General features: G+C 37.0%; 1 protein-coding gene across 2 annotated transcripts; it reads left to right on the forward strand.

Moving 5' to 3' along the window:
• The first annotated feature begins 9,295 nt into the window (after positions 1–9,295).
• LOC111445614 (auxin efflux carrier component 3-like) lies at positions 9,296–12,685 on the forward strand. Of its 2 annotated transcripts, none has more exons than XM_023084113.1 (6): positions 9,296–10,535; positions 10,610–10,889; positions 11,054–11,139; positions 11,771–11,928; positions 12,010–12,086; positions 12,185–12,685. In XM_023084113.1, exons 1-6 carry the CDS (start codon positions 9,296–9,298, stop codon positions 12,249–12,251), a joined length of 1,908 nt encoding a protein of 635 aa, XP_022939881.1. In that variant the 3' UTR covers positions 12,252–12,685. The 2 variants fall into 2 exon arrangements, with proteins under 2 accessions (XP_022939881.1, XP_022939883.1); XM_023084115.1 differs by having other exon boundaries at positions 10,619–10,889; positions 12,185–12,251.
• Positions 12,686–22,197: the final 9,512 nt, after the last annotated feature.

Genomic DNA, 22,197 nt, shown 5'->3' on the forward strand with positions numbered 1-22,197 from the left:
TGGAAACACAATCCCATGGGTTACAACACTGATAAATTCATTAGATTGCAAATGCAATTCCGATTATGTACACGAACCGATTATGGGTGTTAATTAAAAATAAGGCTTTTGTAATTTTGAAACATAAAAGATACTTTACAAATAAGTAAGCTTACTTGGGGTACCCGTTAAAAGACATTGGAAGGAGATCCTGTCACAACTCAAAATTCTAGGATTCGAAAATTAGGTTCGTCGAGCGCGTGATCAAGGAGACTATCGCCTCTTTGCAGTACCCGATGCTGACAAGGTCTAACTATAACGAGTGGGGTTTGTTGATGCATGTCAACCTGCAGGCGCAAGGGATATGGTACACCGTAGAGCCAGAGGATGGAGAAGCGATCGAGTACTGGGAGGATCGGCTAGCGTTCGCCGCCATATGCGGGTTGTACCTCTTGAGATGCTAGCATCTCTCTCCATCAAGCGCACCGCGCAATTGGCCTGGGAGGGGATCAAATCCCACCGGATTGATGTGCAGCGAGTGCGGGAGTCCAACATCGAATAGTTGTGGAATGAGTTCTTGGAGATCACTTCAAGGACGGCGAATCTGTCGATGATTTTTCCATGCGGGGCTCACGAACAGTATCACCACTCTCGGTGAGAGCATCAGTGAGACGAAGATTGTGAAGAAGATGCTGCAGGTTGCCCTAGATCACCTCGAGCAAGTCGCAATCTCAATTGAGACATTGCTTGACTTGAACGATGGTGGAAGAAGTGACCGAAAGATTGCACAACATCGAGCAGAGGAAGAAGAATGTCGCTTCAGCTATCGACAAGCAAGGTCGTCTTCTACTCCGTGAGGAGGAGTGGCTTGCACGCCTGAAGCTCCGCGACAACTCCGGCGAGAGTGGTGGGTCCTCTGGCGGCGAAGGCGACAAGAAACAATGGAAATCTCGCGGGCGAGCGCGCGGGAAAGAAGGGGAGCATAAGCAGGAGTCGACTGATGGTAGGCCAATCCAGTGCTTGAACTGCGAGAAGAAAGGCCACCTGAGCAAGGATTGCTGGAGCAAGCCCAGGAATATGGAGAAGGCCTATGTGGTCTAATTCGAGGAGGAAGAGTCAACACTTTTCATGGTGATCGCATCGGTGTTATCTGTCTTCCGTAATTCTGATTCCAAATCCACAGCAGCAATCGACGGCTGCATTGCTCCGGTGAAGGTCATCGGTGAGTGTTTAATAGATCCCGAGGAAGATCTACAGTTGGGCGTGTCAACGGCACTAGCCAAGGCGTGTGAGATGCGTGTTAACTTAGAGGCACAAGGCGTGTGAGATGCCATCAAACATGGTGATGACATTGAGGAGCGTAAGGACAAGATGACTCTTGCTGTCATCTCTAAAATAGTCTCGGAGGGCACCCTCATGTTGGAAGAGAAAAACTTGGTAAAAGCAGCATGGGAGACGCTGCAAACAATGCTTGTGAGTGCGAAATGAGTCAAGTATGCAAAAGTGAAAATCTTGAAGAGTGAATTTGAGACTATCCATATTTAGTGAGTCAATAGAAGACTTTGCCATGAAGGAGACAATGATTGTCATCCGCATCCGTTTTTTAGGTAACAAGGTGGAAGAAATTTTCATCATCAAGAAGTTCCTTCGTGTTGTCCCCTGCCAAAAAAAAAAAAAAAAAAATTCATGTTGATTATTACCTAGGTTAAGTAGTTTGGTGACCTTAAGAACATGTCATTGAGGAGGTTGTTGGTTATCTAGACTTCATAGCTATGACGACAGAGAGGAGGAGAAACATCTCTTACTCACGCACAAGGAGTGGCTTGCATAGACGAAAACAAAAAATACAGCTACCTCTTCTCTTTTTAGGTACGAAAGGATGTGGCAGCCACAACAAAAAAATAGAGTTCATGGCCGTAGACGTGGTGGCAATGGAAGCCATGAAAATATCTCACAAATCCATGACAATGCCAACTCCTAGAAGGATATGGGTATATCAAGTGTTACACTTGTGAAAAATACAAGCATTATGTTGCAGAGTGCTTCAACAAGTAGCGTGATGGGGAGGTAAACCTCACATTTATGGATGACGAAGAGCTCGCATTGATGTTGGCTGAGAAGACCAAGTGGTACCTAGACAATGTAGGAAGCAATCACATGATCGGAGATCAAACAAAGTTCAAGGAATTTGATGAGAAGTCATTGGAAACGTGAAGTTTTGCGTTTGATCAATTGTATCAATCCAAGGCAAAGGATCCATCTTGTTCCAATGCAAGAATGAAAATCAACTTCTACTAACCAATGTATATTACATCTCGAATTTGAAGAGTAACTTTGTTAGCCTTGATCAAATAATGGAAGAACATAGTAGAGTGGAGTTAGTCGAATCGTTACTCAAGACGTTCGATAGAAATGGAGCCTTATTGATGAAGGTAAAATGATCACAAAATCGCCAGTATGAGATACTAATGAAAGACCAATAACATCTTCTAGAATCCTCCATTGACATTGGTGGAAAAAATGGAAAGAAAAAATTAGTGAGCGGGAGAAAAAGGAACGGAAGAATAGAGTTTAGAAAAAATTGGAGCTACTTCAGTTAACGAAGAGCAATCTATAAGTCGGGGTGCTTCAGATTTATCATCTCAACTAAGAAGGCCTTGAGAAATGCCACCCAGGGATAAGAAAAATGGGACATCAAATTTGCCAACTTGTAACAGGTTTAGAGGTAAACCTAAAAAGAAACAAGAATCCAATGATAACAGGGTGACAATTGCCAACTTGTTGAGGCCCCTTATGTTGAATACGTAGTTGGTTCATTTAACTTGCTTGAGACTAATGATGTCCCTATAAATTTTTAAGAGTTTTTAGTACTAAAAGAAAAAGGTTGAAATATGTAGGAGTACCTTACAAGAAGTTTCTATAAGCAATTCTGATGACGAAGTTTTTGCAAAGAAGAGAGAAGAGAGAAGTGGAAGAAGTTGCATGCTGTAGAATTGAAATTTTTCTGAAAAAGACGAAGTTGATCACAGACCAAGCAAATTTGACACTACATAGAAACATGAGGATACTCTCACCAAGGCCCTAACAAAGGTGAAATTTGCAGAATGTAGGAGTCATTCACTCTACAAGTAGAGCTCAAGAGAAAAAATGTGAGTCAATAAGCTTGACTCAGTAAAACTAGTTATTAACTTAAAAGTTTAGAAAAATGGTTAGTGATTTATTTTAAAGAATAGCCCGTACATGTTCGAAGTTATTAAACGAGCAAGTTTAAGAAAGTGATCAATACATTATTTAAGAGAATTGTGAGTAGTTTTTAACTTGAGAAGAAAGTTAAGAAAATTCATTAGTGCTTTCTCTCTTAATAATTACTCATTAGATGTATGCTCTATTCCTAACAACAAAAAGAATTGAAAAGTTCTTAATAACTCCATAAAACTCTCCTGTGTCTCCTATAATGGACATTGATTTATATGAATGAATAAATATCTTAGTCATACACAAGAAAAGAGATTAAGAGATTAGAGTGTTATAAAGTTTTTGTTGTTGTTCTTCCACTCATAAGAACTCTCTCGTCTACCTCTCTACCTTAAGCTATTCTTCTTAGTCAATTTTTCCTTCTACTTTCACTGAGGGTATCTCTTTTCTCTCATTTAGGGTTGAAGAGAGGTCATTTGTCCATCTAGACAACTTTATTTTGTAGTCAACCATTCATATGACTCACTGATTCAGATTAATTTTTTTTTTTTTTTTGTGTATTATCTTCGACAAATTTACTACTAGAATTGCTACAGCATAATGGTTCAACAGTTGGTGTAGACATGCCATCACTGACAAGAGTCCTTCCAGATTTGCTATAGCATTATGGTTTAGCAAAGAAGACCAACTACTTATGCCACATATTGTATTACCTCCCCCAGAAAATCGCTAGGACTTGCATGCTCTTGAGTAAGCTTCTTGCAATGTTCAATATGGTGTGGTTTCTTCGCTCTACCGCTTCGTTTTGTTTTAGAGTGTACATTACGGGGAATTGACTTTTGATACCTTCTTCTTCGCAAAAGTTTAGGAAGTTCTGAAATAAGAACTCATCACCTCGATCAATGCACAAGGTTTTTAACTTGTGACCAGAACCGTTTTCAACGAGTCTTTTGAAGTTCTCGAACGCACATAATGCCTCTCATTTTTCTTTAAGCATGTACATTCACATCCAATGGCTATAATCTTTAACACCTAAGAGAAAATACTTGTTACTAGAAATTGACAATGAAGTGATTGGACCACATAAATTTGTATGAACCAGTTGTATGGTTTCTTAGCACGAAAACTGGTTTGAGCTGGCAACGATAGTCTCACTTGTTTTGAGACTATGCAACTTTCACATAGCAGTCCGTTGTCTAGGTACCACATGTTGGTCTCCATTCGCTCTTCTCGTTATGTAAGAAGGTTTGCCATAACATTCTCTGCGTTGAGCATCAATTGGTTGGGCATCTTCTCGACCAACATCAGTGTAGGCTCTTGATCATGCGTGAGTGATGTTTTCCTCCTCATCGCACTTCTTCTTGTGGCACTCTACCACATATTGCTCATAATTTTTTAAAAAATAACACTTGATCATACTCTTGTCCTTCCAAAGGTTTACATTTTCATGGATTTGTGATGTATTTTCAAGACCTTCTCTGCCACTATGTTTGCAGCCGCACCGACGACCGACGAGCTCACTTTCGTCGTTGAACTACTCAATATTGGTAACAATCTGCATGAATCTTGGGCGGGGGAGAAGGGAGGGGGGGGGGACTTCTCAACGATGAAGATTTCCTCCACCTTGTCGCCTAACAAATGGATGTCCTTGACGAACGTCGTTAACTTTATGGTAAATTCATCTATTAACCCACCGTTTTCATACGGATAGCTTTGAACTCACTCTTCAAAGTCTACACATTTGCTTTCTTGATACATTCCACACCTACATGCATTGTTTGCATCGTCTCGCACGTTCCACACATACATTCATGTTTTTAATAGTCAAATTAGTCAACTTCATCTCACATCATTCACATAATTAGTCAAGTCCATCTCAAATTGTCCTCATAATTCATTCCTATACCATGCTTCATCATATCCTACAAGAAATTCTTCAGAACTATTTTTCTCAGTGTTGATTGCCAAAGATTTGAGGCCTTGGTGCTGAGTGTCACCACCATACTAAGAAAATAGTAAGTTTGTAACCCCATGTATAGACAAACAAGGTAGCAACACACAAACATTGTAAGATAAGTGTCTTTGATGTCTTCCTTTGACAATAAGTTTTCAATGACAGTGTCAGACGACACTGATGTGCCAACATTGCACCCTTACCCTTACATAGGAGGTTGGTATATGGAACTGTTCATTAGCACAACATCCGTAAATGACTCGGCCTAGAAATAGGAGAGTTCCTACCTTAATAATACCTCGATGGATGGATTTCGAGATGTCTTGATATGAACCAAGAGACATCATTCATACAATATACTTCAATGAAGATGTGAAGAAAATGTTGTCAAAATTATCAAAAGAGGTTGCAATTCATGTCACATTGAAGAGGAATGAAGTTTGATGGTTATAAATTTTGGGTGAGTTACAATTTAGAGTAATTTAGAGTTATTGTATTTTAAGACATTTTATTTACTTTATAGGTTACATTTACATAATGGCTAATTATGGTATGAATGTTACAACTTTTGGAATGCTTTCATTTTGAGGCTATATAAAGCCATGTATGTTGTATTTGTAAGGAAGACTTGGAAAATATAGTAAAGGAGCATTTGTGCTTTTCTTTAGCCGATGACTAAGTTTCTTTGCAATTCTATGTAGTTTAGATTGCATGTAGAATCATTCAAGCTCGACATGATCAATCTTGCTTGTGGAGTGATTCGAATCTCAAACAAGTGTTTGAGATATTTGATCAACAAGAATCATTCAAGCTAGACATGATCGATCTTGCTTGTGGAGTGATTCGAATTTCAACCAAAGTGTTCTTGGCTTGAGATATTCGATCAACAAGGTAATCCGAATCTTATTCCCCTTGTAGTGGATTCCTTATCTTATCATTTGGTATCAGAGCTTTAGGCTCAAGATCGGATATATGTTTCCTTTGCGTTTCTTCTCAATTTGATTTTTATTTATTTTCATCTTTTTAGTTTTTAATCGACCCAGAGTTCAAAATTCAATCTTTGCTCTATTTAAAATTTTGAGAGGTGAGAATGAGAGCTTCATTTGTGTAAATGAGTGCAAACAGAGTGGCCTAAAATTCCTTGAGTGTGTACACGTGAAAGAGTGTTGTGAGGTCCTTTGTATTTCCATAACTTATTTTTTGCAGCAAAGTTTCACAAATAGATTCGAGGACGAATCCTCTTGAAGAAGTGGGGAATGATATGAACCAAGAGACATCAATCATACAATATGCTTCAATGAAGATGTGAAGAAAAGGTTGTCAAAATTATCAAAAGATGTTTCAATTCATGCTACATTGAAGAAGAATAAAGTTTGATTGTTGTAAATTTTGGGTGGGTTATAATTTAGAGTTATTGTATTTTAAGACTTTTTATTTAATTTCGGTTACATTTACATAATGGCTAATTATGGCCATAAAGTGTGAATGTTACAACTTTTGGAATGCCTTTAATAGTTTCATTTTGAAGCTATATAAAGTCATGTTTGTTGTATTTGTAAGGTAGACTTGGAAAATATATCAAAAGAAGCATTTGTGCTTTTCTTTAGCCAATGGCTAAGTTTCTTTGCAATTCTATGTAGTTTAGATTGCATGTAGAATCATTCAAGCTCGACATGATCAATCTTGCTTGTGGAGTGATTCGAATCTCAAACAAGTGTTTGAGATATTTGATCAACAAGAATCATTGAAGCTAGACATGATCGATCTTGCTTCTGGAGTGATTCGAATCTCAAACAAAGTGTTCTTGGCTTGAGATATTCGATCAACAAGGTAATCCGAATCTTATTCCCCTTGTATTGATTCCTTATCTTATCATTTGGTATCAGAGCTTCAGGCTCAAGATCGGATATATGTTTCCTTTGCGTTTCTTTTCAATTTGTTTTTTTCTTTTTAGTTTTTAATCGACCCAAAGTTCAAAATTCAATCTTTGCTATATTTACAATTTTGAGAGGTGAGAATGAGAGCTTCATTTGTGTAAACAGAGTGGCCTAAAAAAAAATCCTTGAGTGTTGTATACACATGAGAGATTGTTGGGAGGGCCTTTGTATTTTCATATCTTATGTTTTGCAGCAAAGTTTCACAAATAGATTCGAAGACGAATCCTCTTGAAGAAGTGGAGAATGATATGAACCAAGAGACATCATTCATACAATATACTTCAATGAAGATGTGAAGAAAATGTTGTCAAAATTATCAAAAGAGGTTGCAATTCATGTCACATTGAAGAGGAATGAAGTTTGATGGTTATAAATTTTGGGTGAGTTACAATTTAGAGTAATTTAGAGTTATTGTATTTTAAGACATTTTATTTACTTTATAGGTTACATTTACATAATGGCTAATTATGGTCATTAAGTATGAATGTTACAACTTTTGGAATGCTTTCATTTTGAGGCTATATAAAGCCATGTATGTTGTATTTATAAGGAAGACTTGGAAAATATAGTAAAGAAGCATTTGTGCTTTTCTTTAGCCGATGGCTAAGTTTCTTTGCAATTCTATGTAGTTTAGATTGCATGTAGAATCATTCAAGCTCGACATGATCAATCTTGCTTGTGGAGTGATTCGAATCTCAAACAAGTGTTTGAGATATTTGATCAACAAGAATCATTCAAGCTAGACATGATCGATCTTGCTTGTGGAGTGATTCGAATCTCAAACAAGTGTTTGAGATATTTGATCAACAAGAGTCATTCAAGCTAGACATGATCGATCTTGCTTGTGGAGTGATTCGAATCTCAAACAAGTGTTTGAGATATTTGATCAACAAGAGTCATTCAAGCTAGACATGATCGATCTTGCTTGTGGAGTGATTCGAATCTCAAACAAGTGTTTGAGATATTTGATCAACAAGAGTCATTCAAGCTAGACATGATCGATCTTGCTTGTGGAGTGATTCGAATCTCAAACAAGTGTTTGAGATATTTGATCAACAAGAGTCATTCAAGCTAGACATGATCGATCTTGCTTGTGGAGTGATTCGAATCTCAAACAAGTGTTTGAGATATTTGATCAACAAGAGTCATTCAAGCTAGACATGATCGATCTTGCTTGTGGAGTGATTCGAATCTCAAACAAGTGTTTGAGATATTTGATCAACAAGAGTCATTCAAGCTAGACATGATCAATCTTGCTTGTGGAGTGATTCGAATCTCAAACAAGTGTTTGAGATATTTGATCAACAAGAATCATTCAAGCTAGACATGATCGATCTTGCTTGTGGAGTGATTCGAATTTCAACCAAAGTGTTCTTGGCTTGAGATATTCGATCAACAAGGTAATCCGAATCTTATTCCCCTTGTAGTTGATTCCTTATCTTATCATGTCTCAATAATATAATTGACTCGACTAATGATATCACGAAACTTAGAATGACATCACAAAGTGTAGGCTATGTTATTGAGAATCAAGATGATGAGATGAGATGCAACATTGTATTTGAAAGACTTTGGCATGGTAAAGCCAAAAGACTTGGCCTAGAATAGAGACAAGTTGACTAGAATCGTAAGTCAGTGAACGAGCAAGCATGAGCAACATTAATTTCCACGAATTGTGTTGGGTTAATGACAAAAAGCGACGTTAATTTGAGACATAAGTAAGTTTATTAGAGCTACCCATTCTTCAATTTTAAAAAAGAAATAAAGAAGAAGGCATCCACGTCAGTGAAAGCCGACGCCACATGAAAACTGCCACTTGTGTATAACCCTAGTTGGGTTAAGTTAACCATAGTAGGCGGTTAACTTCCTCTTCCAAACCAAACCAAAAATAAAAAAACACGTCACTACTCTCTTCTATATATACTACTCCACTCTCTCTCCCTCCTCTCCGCTCTTCTCTTGCATCCTCTAAATTATTATTATTTTTTTTTTTAAATGTCTTTTTAATTTTATTTTTTCCTTATTTTTGTACGTCTTGTCGTCCCTTCCCTTTCTCATAGTTCCCATCAGGAAGCTTTAGCAGTCGATCGCTGCAGAACGACATATATTCCCCCTCTTTGTTTAAGTTCGTTAACTAACTGAATTTCCCCATTTTTTTTTCTCTCTACTTTCCACTTTTACCCCTCCTCTCTCATCTAATTTATCGTCCACTGCCACTGTCACTACCGCCATGATTTCATGGAAGGATCTTTACACCGTCTTGACGGCGGTTATTCCTCTTTATGTCGCTATGATTTTGGCTTACGGTTCTGTTCGGTGGTGGAAGATTTTCACGCCCGATCAATGCTCTGGAATCAACCGTTTCGTTGCCATTTTCGCTGTTCCTCTTCTCTCCTTCCATTTCATTTCTTCCAATGATCCTTACGCTATGAACTTCCGGTTCATCGCTGCAGATACACTTCAGAAGATCATCATGCTGTTCTTTCTTGGGATTTGGACTAATCTCACTAAGAATGGGAGTCTAGAATGGATGATTACTATTTTCTCCCTATCCACGCTTCCGAACACGCTAGTCATGGGGATTCCTTTACTGATTGCTATGTACGGTGATTACAGTGGGAGTCTGATGGTGCAGGTGGTGGTGTTGCAGTGCATTATTTGGTATACGCTTTTGCTTTTTCTGTTCGAGTATCGTGGTGCGAAGATTCTCATCATGGAGCAGTTTCCCGAGACGGCTGCTTCGATTGTGTCGTTTAAAGTTGATTCGGACGTGGTTTCGCTGGATGGCAGGGATTTTCTCGAGACTGATGCTGAAATTGGGGACGACGGAAAGCTTCACGTGACGGTAAGGAAATCTAATGCTTCTCGACGATCTCTCGGTCCTTGTTCGCTTCCGGGATTAACGCCTAGGCCTTCTAATCTCACTGGTGCTGAGATTTACAGCTTGAGTTCCTCTCGAAACCCTACTCCTCGAGGCTCGAATTTCAACCACTCAGATTTCTACTCTATGATGGGATTTCAAGGCCGATTGTCTAATTTCGGACCTGGAGATTTGTATTCGGTTCAATCCTCCAGAGGTCCGACTCCCAGGCCGTCCAATTTCGAGGAGAACTCTGCCGTTCAGCCTCAGACCGCATCCCCGAGGTTCGGGTTTTACCCCGCTCAAACTGTGCCCTCCTCTTATCCGGCTCCCAACCCGGAATTCACCAAAACTGCTAAAATCCCTCAGCCACCGCCTCCTCCTCCGCCGCCGCAACCGCAGAATCCAAAAGCGAACCATGACGCCAAGGAGCTTCACATGTTTGTTTGGAGCTCGAGCGCTTCTCCAGTCTCTGAAGGCCGCGGTGGGCTCAACAATCTCGCCGGGAATGAGCTCGCTGGAGCCGAGCAATCTGGACGGTCCGATCAAGGCGCCAAGGAAATACGGATGCTCGTGGCCGATCATCAACAACAAAACGGGGAAAACAAAGGTAATATTAACAAATAATCACTAATAATTTATATTTTATTCTCAATCTCAATAACTCAATTCCATTTTCTTTAGCTGTTCCAGAGAGTGAGGGCTATGGGGGTGAAGCCTTTAGTTTCAGCGGCAAAGAAGGGGAAGAGGAAAGAGATGATCAGAAAGAGGGACCCACAGGCTCCACCGGCGAACTCCACGGGAAAGTTTCGGCCGGAGCTCCGGACGGCGGGAACTCCAAACTAATGCCGCCGGCGAGCGTAATGACCCGTCTGATTCTGATCATGGTGTGGCGGAAGCTGATCAGAAACCCCAACACATATTCAAGCCTCATCGGACTAATCTGGTCGCTCATTTCTTTCCGGTAAGCCAAAAATCAAGTCCACAAATCACAACGCTACTACAATTACAGTTGATTGATTGAAACTTCCATTTCAACTAACTGTGTTCCCTCTTATTTGGGCTGTGTCTATGAAATTGCCTCTGTATTTATTGTCTGTGTTGTTGGGTTGTGATGAAATTTTGCAGGTGGCATGTGGCCATGCCCAAAATAATAGAGAAATCAATCTCCATACTCTCTGATGCAGGACTTGGAATGGCTATGTTTAGCTTAGGTGAGTGGTCCTTATCTTTTATTTATTCTCTTGATCTAAATAATTAAGCCCAATTCTCAAGACCCATGAAGAAACTAAAAAAAGAAATCTACTCATTCTTGTTCTTGTTCTTTTAGTCTGTGTCCGAAACATATTATCATGTTGTCACGTAAGTATCTCAATAATGGAAGGGAACGTAATCCAATCATTACAAGGGAAAAACAAATAATTAAAGAGTTGTTTTGTTTGGTAATCAGAGAATTAAGAAAAAGTCATTGCCCACCTTTATCCAAATAACAAATGCATTGAGAGGTTTATTCTTTGGTAGTGTTGTGAGTATCTTAGGAGATTAGGTTGATTATGTGGTAGAGAGGCTGGCAAAGAATGGGGGCATTGTTTCTGTGCATTATTTTTCTCACATTAGGTGTCTGAAAAGGGGTGAGAAGGCTTTTAATCTTGAGCCTTTACCACCCGACATGTGGGTCCAAGTGGGTAACATCAACTGGGTGGTCCAAAGATAGGTGGGTCGGAGTTTAATGCCCTCTATTACACTCCAAATTAGTGAAAGTAGTTGAACCGTAAATTCATGTATTTTTCTTTTGATGGGAAGGGCTTGAGAATTGACTGGTGTTTGTTTACCGCTGAAAAAAAGGTATATTTATGGGACTACAACCAAAGATGATAGCATGTGGGAACTCTGTTGCTGCTTTTGCGATGGCCATTAGATTCCTTACTGGGCCAGCCGTTATGGCCATTGCTTCCATCGCTATTGGCTTGCGTGGAACCCTCCTCCGTGTTGCTATTGTGCAGGTACTTCTTTTCATCCTCGATGCCTTCAACAAGTTTTCTCATATGAAATCAATATTGAAAAGCTTGTGTCTGCTATTGTAGGCGGCACTGCCCCAAGGAATTGTACCCTTCGTGTTTGCTAAAGAGTACAACGTTCATCCAGCAATTCTGAGCACTGGGTAAGCCAAACCCACCTCTCAAAATGTGCCATTTTTTCTCCCTTTTTTTGTTTTGCAGCTTTGCATGATTAGACTTTGGCTCATTGGTGGCATTGCAGGGTGATCTTTGGCATGCTCATAGCTCTGCCCATTACTTTACTCTACTATGTTCTTCTGGGTCTGTAAATTTTTCAAGTTCAAATGGATTTCCTTCATATCATATTTCTTAATGATTTTGAGACGAAGACGACGAAGATCATAGGGTTATTATATAGAAGAAGTTTGACAAAAGTTGAGAGAGAGAGAAGCCTCAAATGTTTGAAAAAGGCCGAAGTAAAGGCGTTGATCGTGCAGTTGGTTGCCATTTTGGGTGTAAATTTGAGACTCGAGTGGGAGGCCAATAGCCAATAGCCAATAGCCAATAGGGGGATTTGAAGAGGTTTGTTAATTAGATATTAGCAATTATTTTGCGTTTGTCGTCTTCTCTCTTTTTCGGGTATGTAGCTTTATAATCTTTTATATTTTAGGGCTGCTGATTATGTTTCCATTTTGTCACCTTCCCCTTTGTTCATACAAACATTTTTAAGAATGTATTAATGTTTCAGACCACTTCATCATAATCATAACTCTCTACTTTTATGTATATTTATACTTATATATTCATCAAGTCTTAATAATATATTGATATTAATAATTAATTATAAATATTAGTTATTTATAAATTGTTATATTTTTACTATTTCATAGGTAAAAATTTCATAAAAATCGATGTTGGATAATTTTTTTTTAATTACCTCGATTGGTAACGTACTTCAAAAAATCGAAACAAAGGTAATAAATATATATCTAACAATTCAAAAGCTTATTCTTTAGATTGGATCATATCATAACGATCAAATTAAACTTTTTGAAACTATGTCCCGCCTCTCAATTCTTCTAAGCGAAAAAAAGAGAGGATCATCCTTATTTCATTAATTGGGTGGAAATGTGCATATAGAATGGGCCAAGGTTGGTTAAGTAACCAAATTAATCATATTATGTTAATTATTAGCTTACATTGCACATCGTTCTAATGTGATAAAAAAATTAAAAAAAAATCAAATAAAAGACCAGCCATTGGTTACCAATCAATTTCGATATGGTGGTGTATAGGAGGGGCGTATATGCTATGTCGTCTTTATTTTCTCAATTTATTCATTTAATATTTTTCTAATTAAATTAGATTGTCTTTGGGGAGCGTGACATCAAAGTAACCAGGACTCGTACGCGTACATAATTACAAAGACAAATAAACAACTAGATAGAATGAAAGATATACAATGAAAGCAAGGTAAAACGGTTTAGAATGGACATGCGACGCACAAGCAACATGCCATGGATAAGCATAATCGTGACATCCTTCCTCACTTAATTCGTTGACGTCGCTATCAATCTACTCTTCTTGAACTTATAATGTATTATGCTACTAACTTCTTGTCTTTCGTCATGTTTCCAATTGATCTCAACATTAGGGAGTTCCTTCCTCTTTATAAAGAGTTCTTATACATCTCCTCTCGATTTGCTGACTCATCGTATCTTCTTAGTTAGGATCTCTTCCACTTCTTTCTCGGCGATATTCTTCATCGTGGTAGGAGATCATGTCACCTTTTTGTGTCTAGTGTCTTCTTTGTCTAGGTGGTTAGGGTTTCAAGTTACTTAAATGGACAACGAGGTGAGTCTTCATCTATAAAGGTAATTGAACCTTGTATGATGCCTTTATTTACCTTTTGAATGACTTCAATTGGTCCTTCATATTTCATCACCGACCATTGATCCCTATTGCTTCATAATAGAAATTGTTCTAGTCTCAACTTGATCAAAGCATTATCTCCGACTTAAAAATTTAGTGGTTTGTGTTTCTTCATGTGTCTCGATGTTTTCTCCAAGTAAGCACAAGCTTGGTTGATTTCTTCACGTGTCTAAGAAAATAAATGCAACTACCCTATGCATGTGCCATGGTCTCGAATTGTGATGTCACCGTCAGCCGTACAAAGATGCCTTGCCTTTACTTAAAAGATAAGTAGCACGTGATTTGAGTATTTTAAGAAATAATCAGTAAATGACCCCACGGGTTAGAGAATGCAAACACATGTCACTCATGATCTAGGGGACCTATAGTTAAAATCATCATAGGGGTGGTCTCTTGTCTGGACAAAATTGAATGTGTAGTACTTCCTTACACATGACCCACATGTGTGAGTGTGGATCCTCAGGCGATTGCCACTCCCTTGGACCCATCATAGTCGAGTTAGCTGTCCATAGCAACGTCCGGAGGTCAGCAAATCTCGAGTGTCATGCAAGGCATGATGATCATCATCATAGTTTACGCTTTTGTACTCATCATCTTAAATGAGAAAGTATCCTGATGTATATGAATACACAAAATGCATGAGGTCCCTGTAGTTTTTATCTTTAAATCATTTTAAATCATCTTTATGACACAACCCTATACATCGTTTACACATTACTCTAAGTAACATGCATGCATTGGCTTTCATACATTCATCATCATTAACATTAACTAGAGTTGTGTCTTTGAAAACTCGTTGTCATAGTGCATCGTGACATTTAATACATGCACATCATCTTAATATGGAACATCATCATATTAAGTCATTTCATCATCATATTAAGTCATTTCATCATCATATTAAGTCATTTCATCATCACACGTCTCACATTATCTTGTTATCATGCATCATCAACATCATGTACATCATCACATCATCATATAATATTATCACAACATCATTGAACATCATCACATCATCATATAACGTCATCACATCATCATATAACGTCATCACATTATCATATAACATAAAGCATAAATGTCGGCCACTGGACACGTATCGTCATACATAAGATAAGTCTTTCAATCGAGCTAATAGTAAGCCACTTACTTGGGTGACCTTAGCCGAGGTTCTATCTAGCTCCAAATTCGCTTGCATTTGTCCTTCAAATTCGTTCTCACTTATGTCGAGCCTTCATCTATTTTGAATATAAACTTAATTGCCTCATTAAAAATCAGATTTCATGTTTTCATTGTTTCTAAAATGTCATACTACTTGGATCATACAATTCAACTATTATTTGTTATAATATTATATTCACTAGGCACCAACATTTTAATACTTTTTCACAGTCCATTTCCTTTCTCTCTCTTATAGTGCTTTGTAACTGATCACGGATGCTTTTGTTTTTTTTTTTAAATGGCTATGGAACCTAAATGGTTTCTTAAAACTCATACAAAATCTTGGTCAATTAATTTCTAATTAATGCTAAATAATTACAATAAAATTAATATCTTTTGAATAGAAAAAATGTAAAATATGACTTATTTTCACGGCTCTCCTTAAGGAATCCTTCCTTGAATTTCTTGAATTTTTACAGGGCTTCTAAATAATTACAGTAAAATAGAATCTGTAAAGGAGTTTTGAGTCACAAGTTTTGCCAGAAGTTTTGCATGATGAGGATTGGTCATGGGAGAAAGATTTGGGGAGATGGGCTGTGAGGGGTTATGGGAGAGAAGGATGGGGGAGGGTTTAGTTTATTTTATTCGGTAAAATAAGGTTTTACTTCGTCTGTTACACTCTGTGTCCATTAATTCCTTCTGTCTACAAAAACTTTATTAATATGAATCAAGACATCAATCATATAATATAATAAAACTTTAAGGTTAATGTTGTCATTCATGCCACATAAGAAGAATCAAGCTTCATTTATTCTTTATATGGTTACAAATTTTAATATATTTTAAGACTTATTTACATAGTGGTTAAGTATAGCCATGAAGTATACATAGTGGCTAATTAAGAGGAAGATTATAGATATGTAAGGGAGTGTACTATCTCTGTTGGTACATTTGAGACTAATTAAGATATGAAACCGAATTTGTTAATTAGCTCCCTTCACGTTTTTTCAAATCTAGAAATTTGGGCGTCATCCGAGCGTTTATCAACTTAAGTATAACTTCAACTCAAACCGATTAAATATATTTTTTAATTTCTAAATTGTTTGGGAAAGTAGAAATTGAATAAAAAGGGAGGTATCTTGGGAATTAAAGAGCAAGTAGTTGGGAAAGAGAACCATTTATCTGTTTGGAATAAATAGAATTGAAAGAGAAAGTGGTGAATAATGGAGGATATGCAATAAATTAGGAAAACCGACATGCCTTCAAATGGGAGAGCGACGTATCGGTTTCAATAACGACAGAGTTCCCACCTTTAATTCAAGTTTTGTTCGACTTGTCCTGTTATTGTGGTAAGGACCAATTTTCTTTCCATTCCCCACTTTTTTATTATTATTATTATTATTTTTGGACAAAATCCATTTCCCCCATTAATGCAATTTTTAATCCCTTTATATATATATATATATATATATACACACACACATTTCACTTTCATTTTCAATCTTTAAATCCCTTCGTTTTCTTCAATTTCTTTTAATTAATTATGTGATTGTAAAAATTCATGATATATATATATATATATATAAATACATTTGTAGTACTAAAAAATTGGTATTTATTGGCAAAATAATGATGTAATATAAAAATAAGCATAGGATACAAGATGGTTGATTAAGATCTCTATGTGCCAAGTAGAGTTGAGTTAGATGACTCTAAAATAGAAAAGTTATGACGGTTGGATGAAAGTTCCACATTCGCTAATTTAGGAAATGATCATAGATTTATAATGAAGGAATACTATCTGTATTGGTATGAGGCCTTTTGGAAAGCCCAAAGGAAAGCCACGAGAACTTATACTCAAAGTGGACGATATCATACTATTGTGGAGAGTTGTGTTCATCTAACATGGTATCAAAGTCATGCCTTAAACTTAATATTGTGAGCCTCGAACGCATAGTAAACAATGACTAAGACTCCAAAAAGAAAAGGAGTAGAGCCTCGATTAAGGGGAGGCAATCCTCAAATGTCAAACAAAGTATTGTGAGTCTCGAAGTCATAGTAAAAAATGACTAAGACTCCAAAAGAAAAGGAGTCGAGCCTCGATTAAGGGGAGGACATACTTTGTTCGAGGGTTTATGCTCAAAGTAGACAATATCATATCATTGTGGAGAGTTGTGTTCATCTAATGATGTGTATGTTGCATATTTACGAGAGAGTTCATACGAAGTATTTACAATTCCAACCACATATTTTGTCAAATTCTGAAATGATTAAGGATAAGAGAAAATTTGAAAATAATTTGTTACAGCTAGCTAGGTATCATGTGTCTCTCTAGTTCCTCTAAAAGCTCAAGAACATTATCTGAAACCATGGAAAGCTCCAAGGTTCTTTGTTTTGGAGTTTTCCCTAAGCATACTCTCAAGTATAAGTATGGGTCCATTTTTTTGTTTCCCCTCATGGCGTTTTGTTATCATTGAATTTGCCATAATGAACAATTCAGAAAATGAAGCTTGTAATTGTTGTCAAGGATATATGTCTATAAAAAGAATGAATATTTGAAATTTTGATTTATCCAAATAGATTTATCCTTGCACCACCACCCCTACCACTAAAGGTGTCCACCAATATTATAAAATATTAATAAATAACGTTTCGAATTGAGTTAGATTATTTTTTAAGATATGATCTAACTTAGGTTGGATACAGGTTCAGTGTGTAAAAGACCGAGCCAACCCGACCTAACTTGAATACATAAAAAAGAAAAGGAGTTAAGATTGTGACCAAGCCTAAGCTGAACCCACGCTCAACCCACCCGATGGGCCAATCTTGTGTCAAAAGTCACTGCACCTAGTACATGTCATGTCTATCATAAGTACACTATAACGCCATAGTTCCAATTTCTGGATTCCAACTTCCTTCTGAAAATTCTAAAAAAGTAGAGTTATATTCAATTTTTTTTTTTTTTTTTGTCAATAGTTATGTATACACACTCACCATTTTTTCATTAGTTGCTTTATTTTCTAATTAGTAAGCGAGAAATAGTTCATTATGGTTCAACACGAAAAGGTAATTAAATTGCATGAAGGTAACCTAATTGTACATTTAATTGGGTTATTTTTGTTGAGAGACCTAACTTTTATATTGAAGCATGATGCTATAACAAATATGAAGCAATCCAATTACAATGACATTCGTTGAACCATTTGCTGCAGCAATTTTGCCAGTAAATTTATTAGGATGATGCAAAAATTTTAATACGCCACCAAATTATTGACAACACAATAAGAGGTCGGCTAATCCCTTTTTAGCCCTAAATAAAAAAGATAGAGACTATAAAAGGAAAACCTTCCCAAAAAGAAAAGATTCAACCAACAAAAAGGGGAAGAAAAGACAATCGGAAAGCGCAAAAATCGAGGTGGTTGGTGCTGCTAATAACTAGAGAAGAGGAGAAAGAAACATCCTAATTCAATAGGGAAAAAGAAACTAAAATGATTAGTTGCAAGTAAAGGGAGGAGAGAGTTCAAAACTTAGTAACTCTCTAATTCCTTATTCCCTTTTTTCTTTTTATATTCAAAATGTTCGTGTGTATGGAGAGTTAAATTTTATAGGGAAGATATGAGAATTTTATGCCGTTAAAACATGTTGACGATGTAAATTTAGTTTATTAAAGAAGTTACTATTAGTCATCTACATGTTATTTTAGTTGACCATTTTATATACACAATTGTTTCTCTTATTCTAAAGAAGAGAGAGGGCAAGAAAATCCTCTCTAGTCCCATTGCAAGGATAATTGGAGGATTATGAATAATCCTTCTTCAAGTAATTCGACGACCTCAAAAACTTGTAGTTGAGGAGGTCGTTGGTCGTCTTAAGGTTGAGAGATTTCATGGCTAAGAAGACAAAGAGGAGGAGAAACACCTCTTACTCACACATGAGAAGTGGCTCACACAGACAAAAAAAATGATGCTCCTGACTCTTCTTTTTCAAGTACGAAGGGACGTGGCAGCCATAACATGAAAAATAAAGGTTGTGGACGTGGTCGCGGACATGATTATAACGTGGTTGTAGAGGAGGTCGTGACAATATCTCACAAACCAATGACAATGTCAACCCTTAGCATGACAAGAGTATGATCAAGTATTACTTTTGTGGATAATATGGACATTATGCCGTAGAGTGCTGCAAGAAGAAGTGCGATGAGGAGGCAAGCCTCAAAATCATGTAGGATCAAGAACCCACATTGATGTTGGGCGAGAAGATGCCCAGCATGTTGATGCTCAACGAAGAGAAGGTTATGGTGAACCTTCTGACAAAATGAGAACACTGAGTGGAGGCCAACATGTGGTACCTAGACAACAGAGCAAGCAACCACATGATCGAAGATCGAGCAAAGTTTAAGGAGCTTGATGAGAAGCTCATTAAAAACGTGAAGTTTGGCGATGGATCAATTATACTGATTCAAAGGCAAAGGATCTATCTTGTTCCCGTGCAAGAATGACAACCAATGTCTACAAACCAAGATATATAAATATTATATCCCAAGCTTGAAGATAATATTATTAGTCTTGGTCAGATGATAGGAGAAGGAAGCTCAGTGGAGTTAGCTGGCTTGTTCTTCAAGATGTTTGACAGAAATAAAATCTTATTGATGAACATAAAATGATTGCATAAGTTGTCTAGTCTCTAAACAAGCAAGGCTGTCGTTTCCATCTCAAACCAGTTTTTGTGTTGAGCGACCACTGCAACTGGTTCATGCAGATTTGTGTGGGCCCGATTACCCCATCATTGATTGTTGGCAACAATGATTTTTTTCGTACCTGTTGACGATTATAGCAGTTGGATGTGAGTGCACATGCTCAAAGAAAAAGGAGAGACATTATGTGCATTTAGGAAGTTCAAAAGATTCGTTGAAAACGTGTCTGTTACAAGCTAAAAATCTTGCACACCGATCGAGGTGGCGAGCTCTTATCCCAGAACTTCTCAAAGTTAAGCTAAAAAGTAATGGAATTAGGGTATAATTGGTTGGAAGATCGAAAGAAGAAAATGTGGAGGAACCAATCGAGTTGATTTTTGGAAAGAATCACTCGAAGCTATGATAGAATAATGACCAAATCTTTCTTCTGAGAAGTTCTCCTTTAACAGTGTACTAAATAACTTGATTCTTGTTTATACAGATATGTAGAGAAAACATCAAGCAGATTCGAGATCTGAAACACGAGATTGAAAGAACAACTTCGATCATTATAATTTACATATTTGATATTTGGTTGAAATACCTAATATTGATTACTAGAAAGGATGTTAAGTGATTAAACCTACATGTATGTCCATGTATGAGTGGTGATTGAATTAGGGTGTGATCTTAGATGATATATGAGCATGTTTGGTATCACTGCCGTTTGTGTCACTCTATGTATTTTGTCATTGTATCCCATATTTTAAATGTTTATATAAACTTTTTTTTGTACTAATCCCGCAGATTTGTTTCTATTTCAAATGTTTAATTTGACTTATGCCACCCTTTGTTTTCAAAATAAAAAATTGTATAGGTATTGTCATTCAAAGCCTGGACCCTTCGTTTTAATTTGATTCAGTTTGGTTTAGTCTAATAAGCCATTCAAAAACTAAAATAATAAAATAAAATAAAGTTTTATGAACCTATTCAAATAATTTAACCAAAGTAAAAGCAAAATCGGGATAAAAACCGATTATAACTCAATTCAATTCAACCATAAATTTTTCAACCCAACCCAATATAATTTAGAATGGTTCACAATTAAAAAAAAAATTCAACTCATACAATCCTTACCATAAATTCAAACCACCCATTTTAACATAATATAGTTTTAAATAAACACCTAAATCAACCCAATACATAAATTTTTCATTTTTTTTAATCCAACTCAACTGAAACCGTACCAGTTGAGTTGAGTTGATTGAGTTTTTTCTAAGGGATGAAAAAAAAAATTCTTCATAAAAGCATAAATAAATAAAAACTCTCAATAAATTAACATATTAAAAAACAAATTCTCTTCTCTCAACACAGAAAAAAAAAACGAACGAAACGAAGAAACACAAAGATCTTGCAGTAGAAACCAAAACGAAAATGAGAAAGAAGAGAGATTTGGAGGGAGGAAGGGCATGGAGGGTTATGCGTTGTGTTGGGAAAGTCGACGGCAGCAAATGGCAATCACAGCGACAAAGCAAGGGATATTGAACCAAGTGGGTCAAAAATGGGTCCTTTTAAGATGGGACTACGAGTCATGATTCTTGGAGCTGCACACGTGAGGCCTAACCCAATACAATACTTGAACTCTGAAGTTGAGGGACCGAGGGACCTCCCTCATGTGGACTGCCATACTGCCATCATGTGCCTCTCTCTAACAAACACACCCCTACGCTTCAATACAATGAATGGTGTTATGTGTTTGCGTGTGTGCGCGCTTAATCATTGAAGTTGTTCCACAAAAAGGGATCTCAATATCTTTATACATATATATTAATGCTTATGTCTTTCTATTATTGGGTTTGGGGTTTCAGTTTGGTATAGATTTAATGAGAATCTTGTGTTTCCCAACCACTTTTTTGTTGGAAAGTTAAAGGGATTGTAAAGCTACCATATGTGATTCATCATTATTTGTATGTTCCCTCTTCAATCTCCTCAAACTAATATTTTTTTCGTTCGCTTTTACATTATACCTACCGCATATAAAATTGATTTTCTTGACGATATTGTGCTCAGGGTAACATATTGATTATACGACATTCTTATTTGAGTGGATATCGTGCTTTGTGTACGGTAGATAGTCACATGAGAAAACTCTCTTTATTCATGATATTTTGCTCGAAATGTATGAGGTACGTGACACTCGAGTAAAAGAGAGGTCTAAAACCACATCTGAATATATAGATTCATGAGGTCAGTAATATCCGAGTAAATGAGGGATACATGCACGACGTCATTAGTTTAGATTGATATCGTGCTATGTGTACTATAGATAGTCACATGGAAAAACTCTTTATTCATGATATTATGCTCGAGATCTATGAATTATGTGATACTCGAGTAAAAGAGGGGTCCAAACCACATCTGAATATATTGTGAGATTCGTGAGGTATGTGACACCTGAGTAGATGAAGGGTACATGCACGATATCCTGATTTGAGATTGATATTTTA

This window comes from Cucurbita moschata, unplaced genomic scaffold, assembly GCF_002738365.1.
Source record: "Cucurbita moschata cultivar Rifu unplaced genomic scaffold, Cmos_1.0 Cmo_Scf00007, whole genome shotgun sequence".
NCBI lineage: Eukaryota > Viridiplantae > Streptophyta > Magnoliopsida > Cucurbitales > Cucurbitaceae > Cucurbita > Cucurbita moschata.

Coding starts and splice junctions, on each gene's coding strand:
- LOC111445614 (XM_023084113.1), top strand. CDS start 9,296: ATGATTTCATGGAAGGATCTTTACACCGTCTTGACGGCGGTTATTCCT. Junction 10,536..10,609: donor ACAAAACGGGGAAAACAAAG/GTAATATTAACA, acceptor CATTTTCTTTAG/CTGTTCCAGAGAGTGAGGGC. Junction 10,890..11,053: donor TGGTCGCTCATTTCTTTCCG/GTAAGCCAAAAA, acceptor GAAATTTTGCAG/GTGGCATGTGGCCATGCCCA.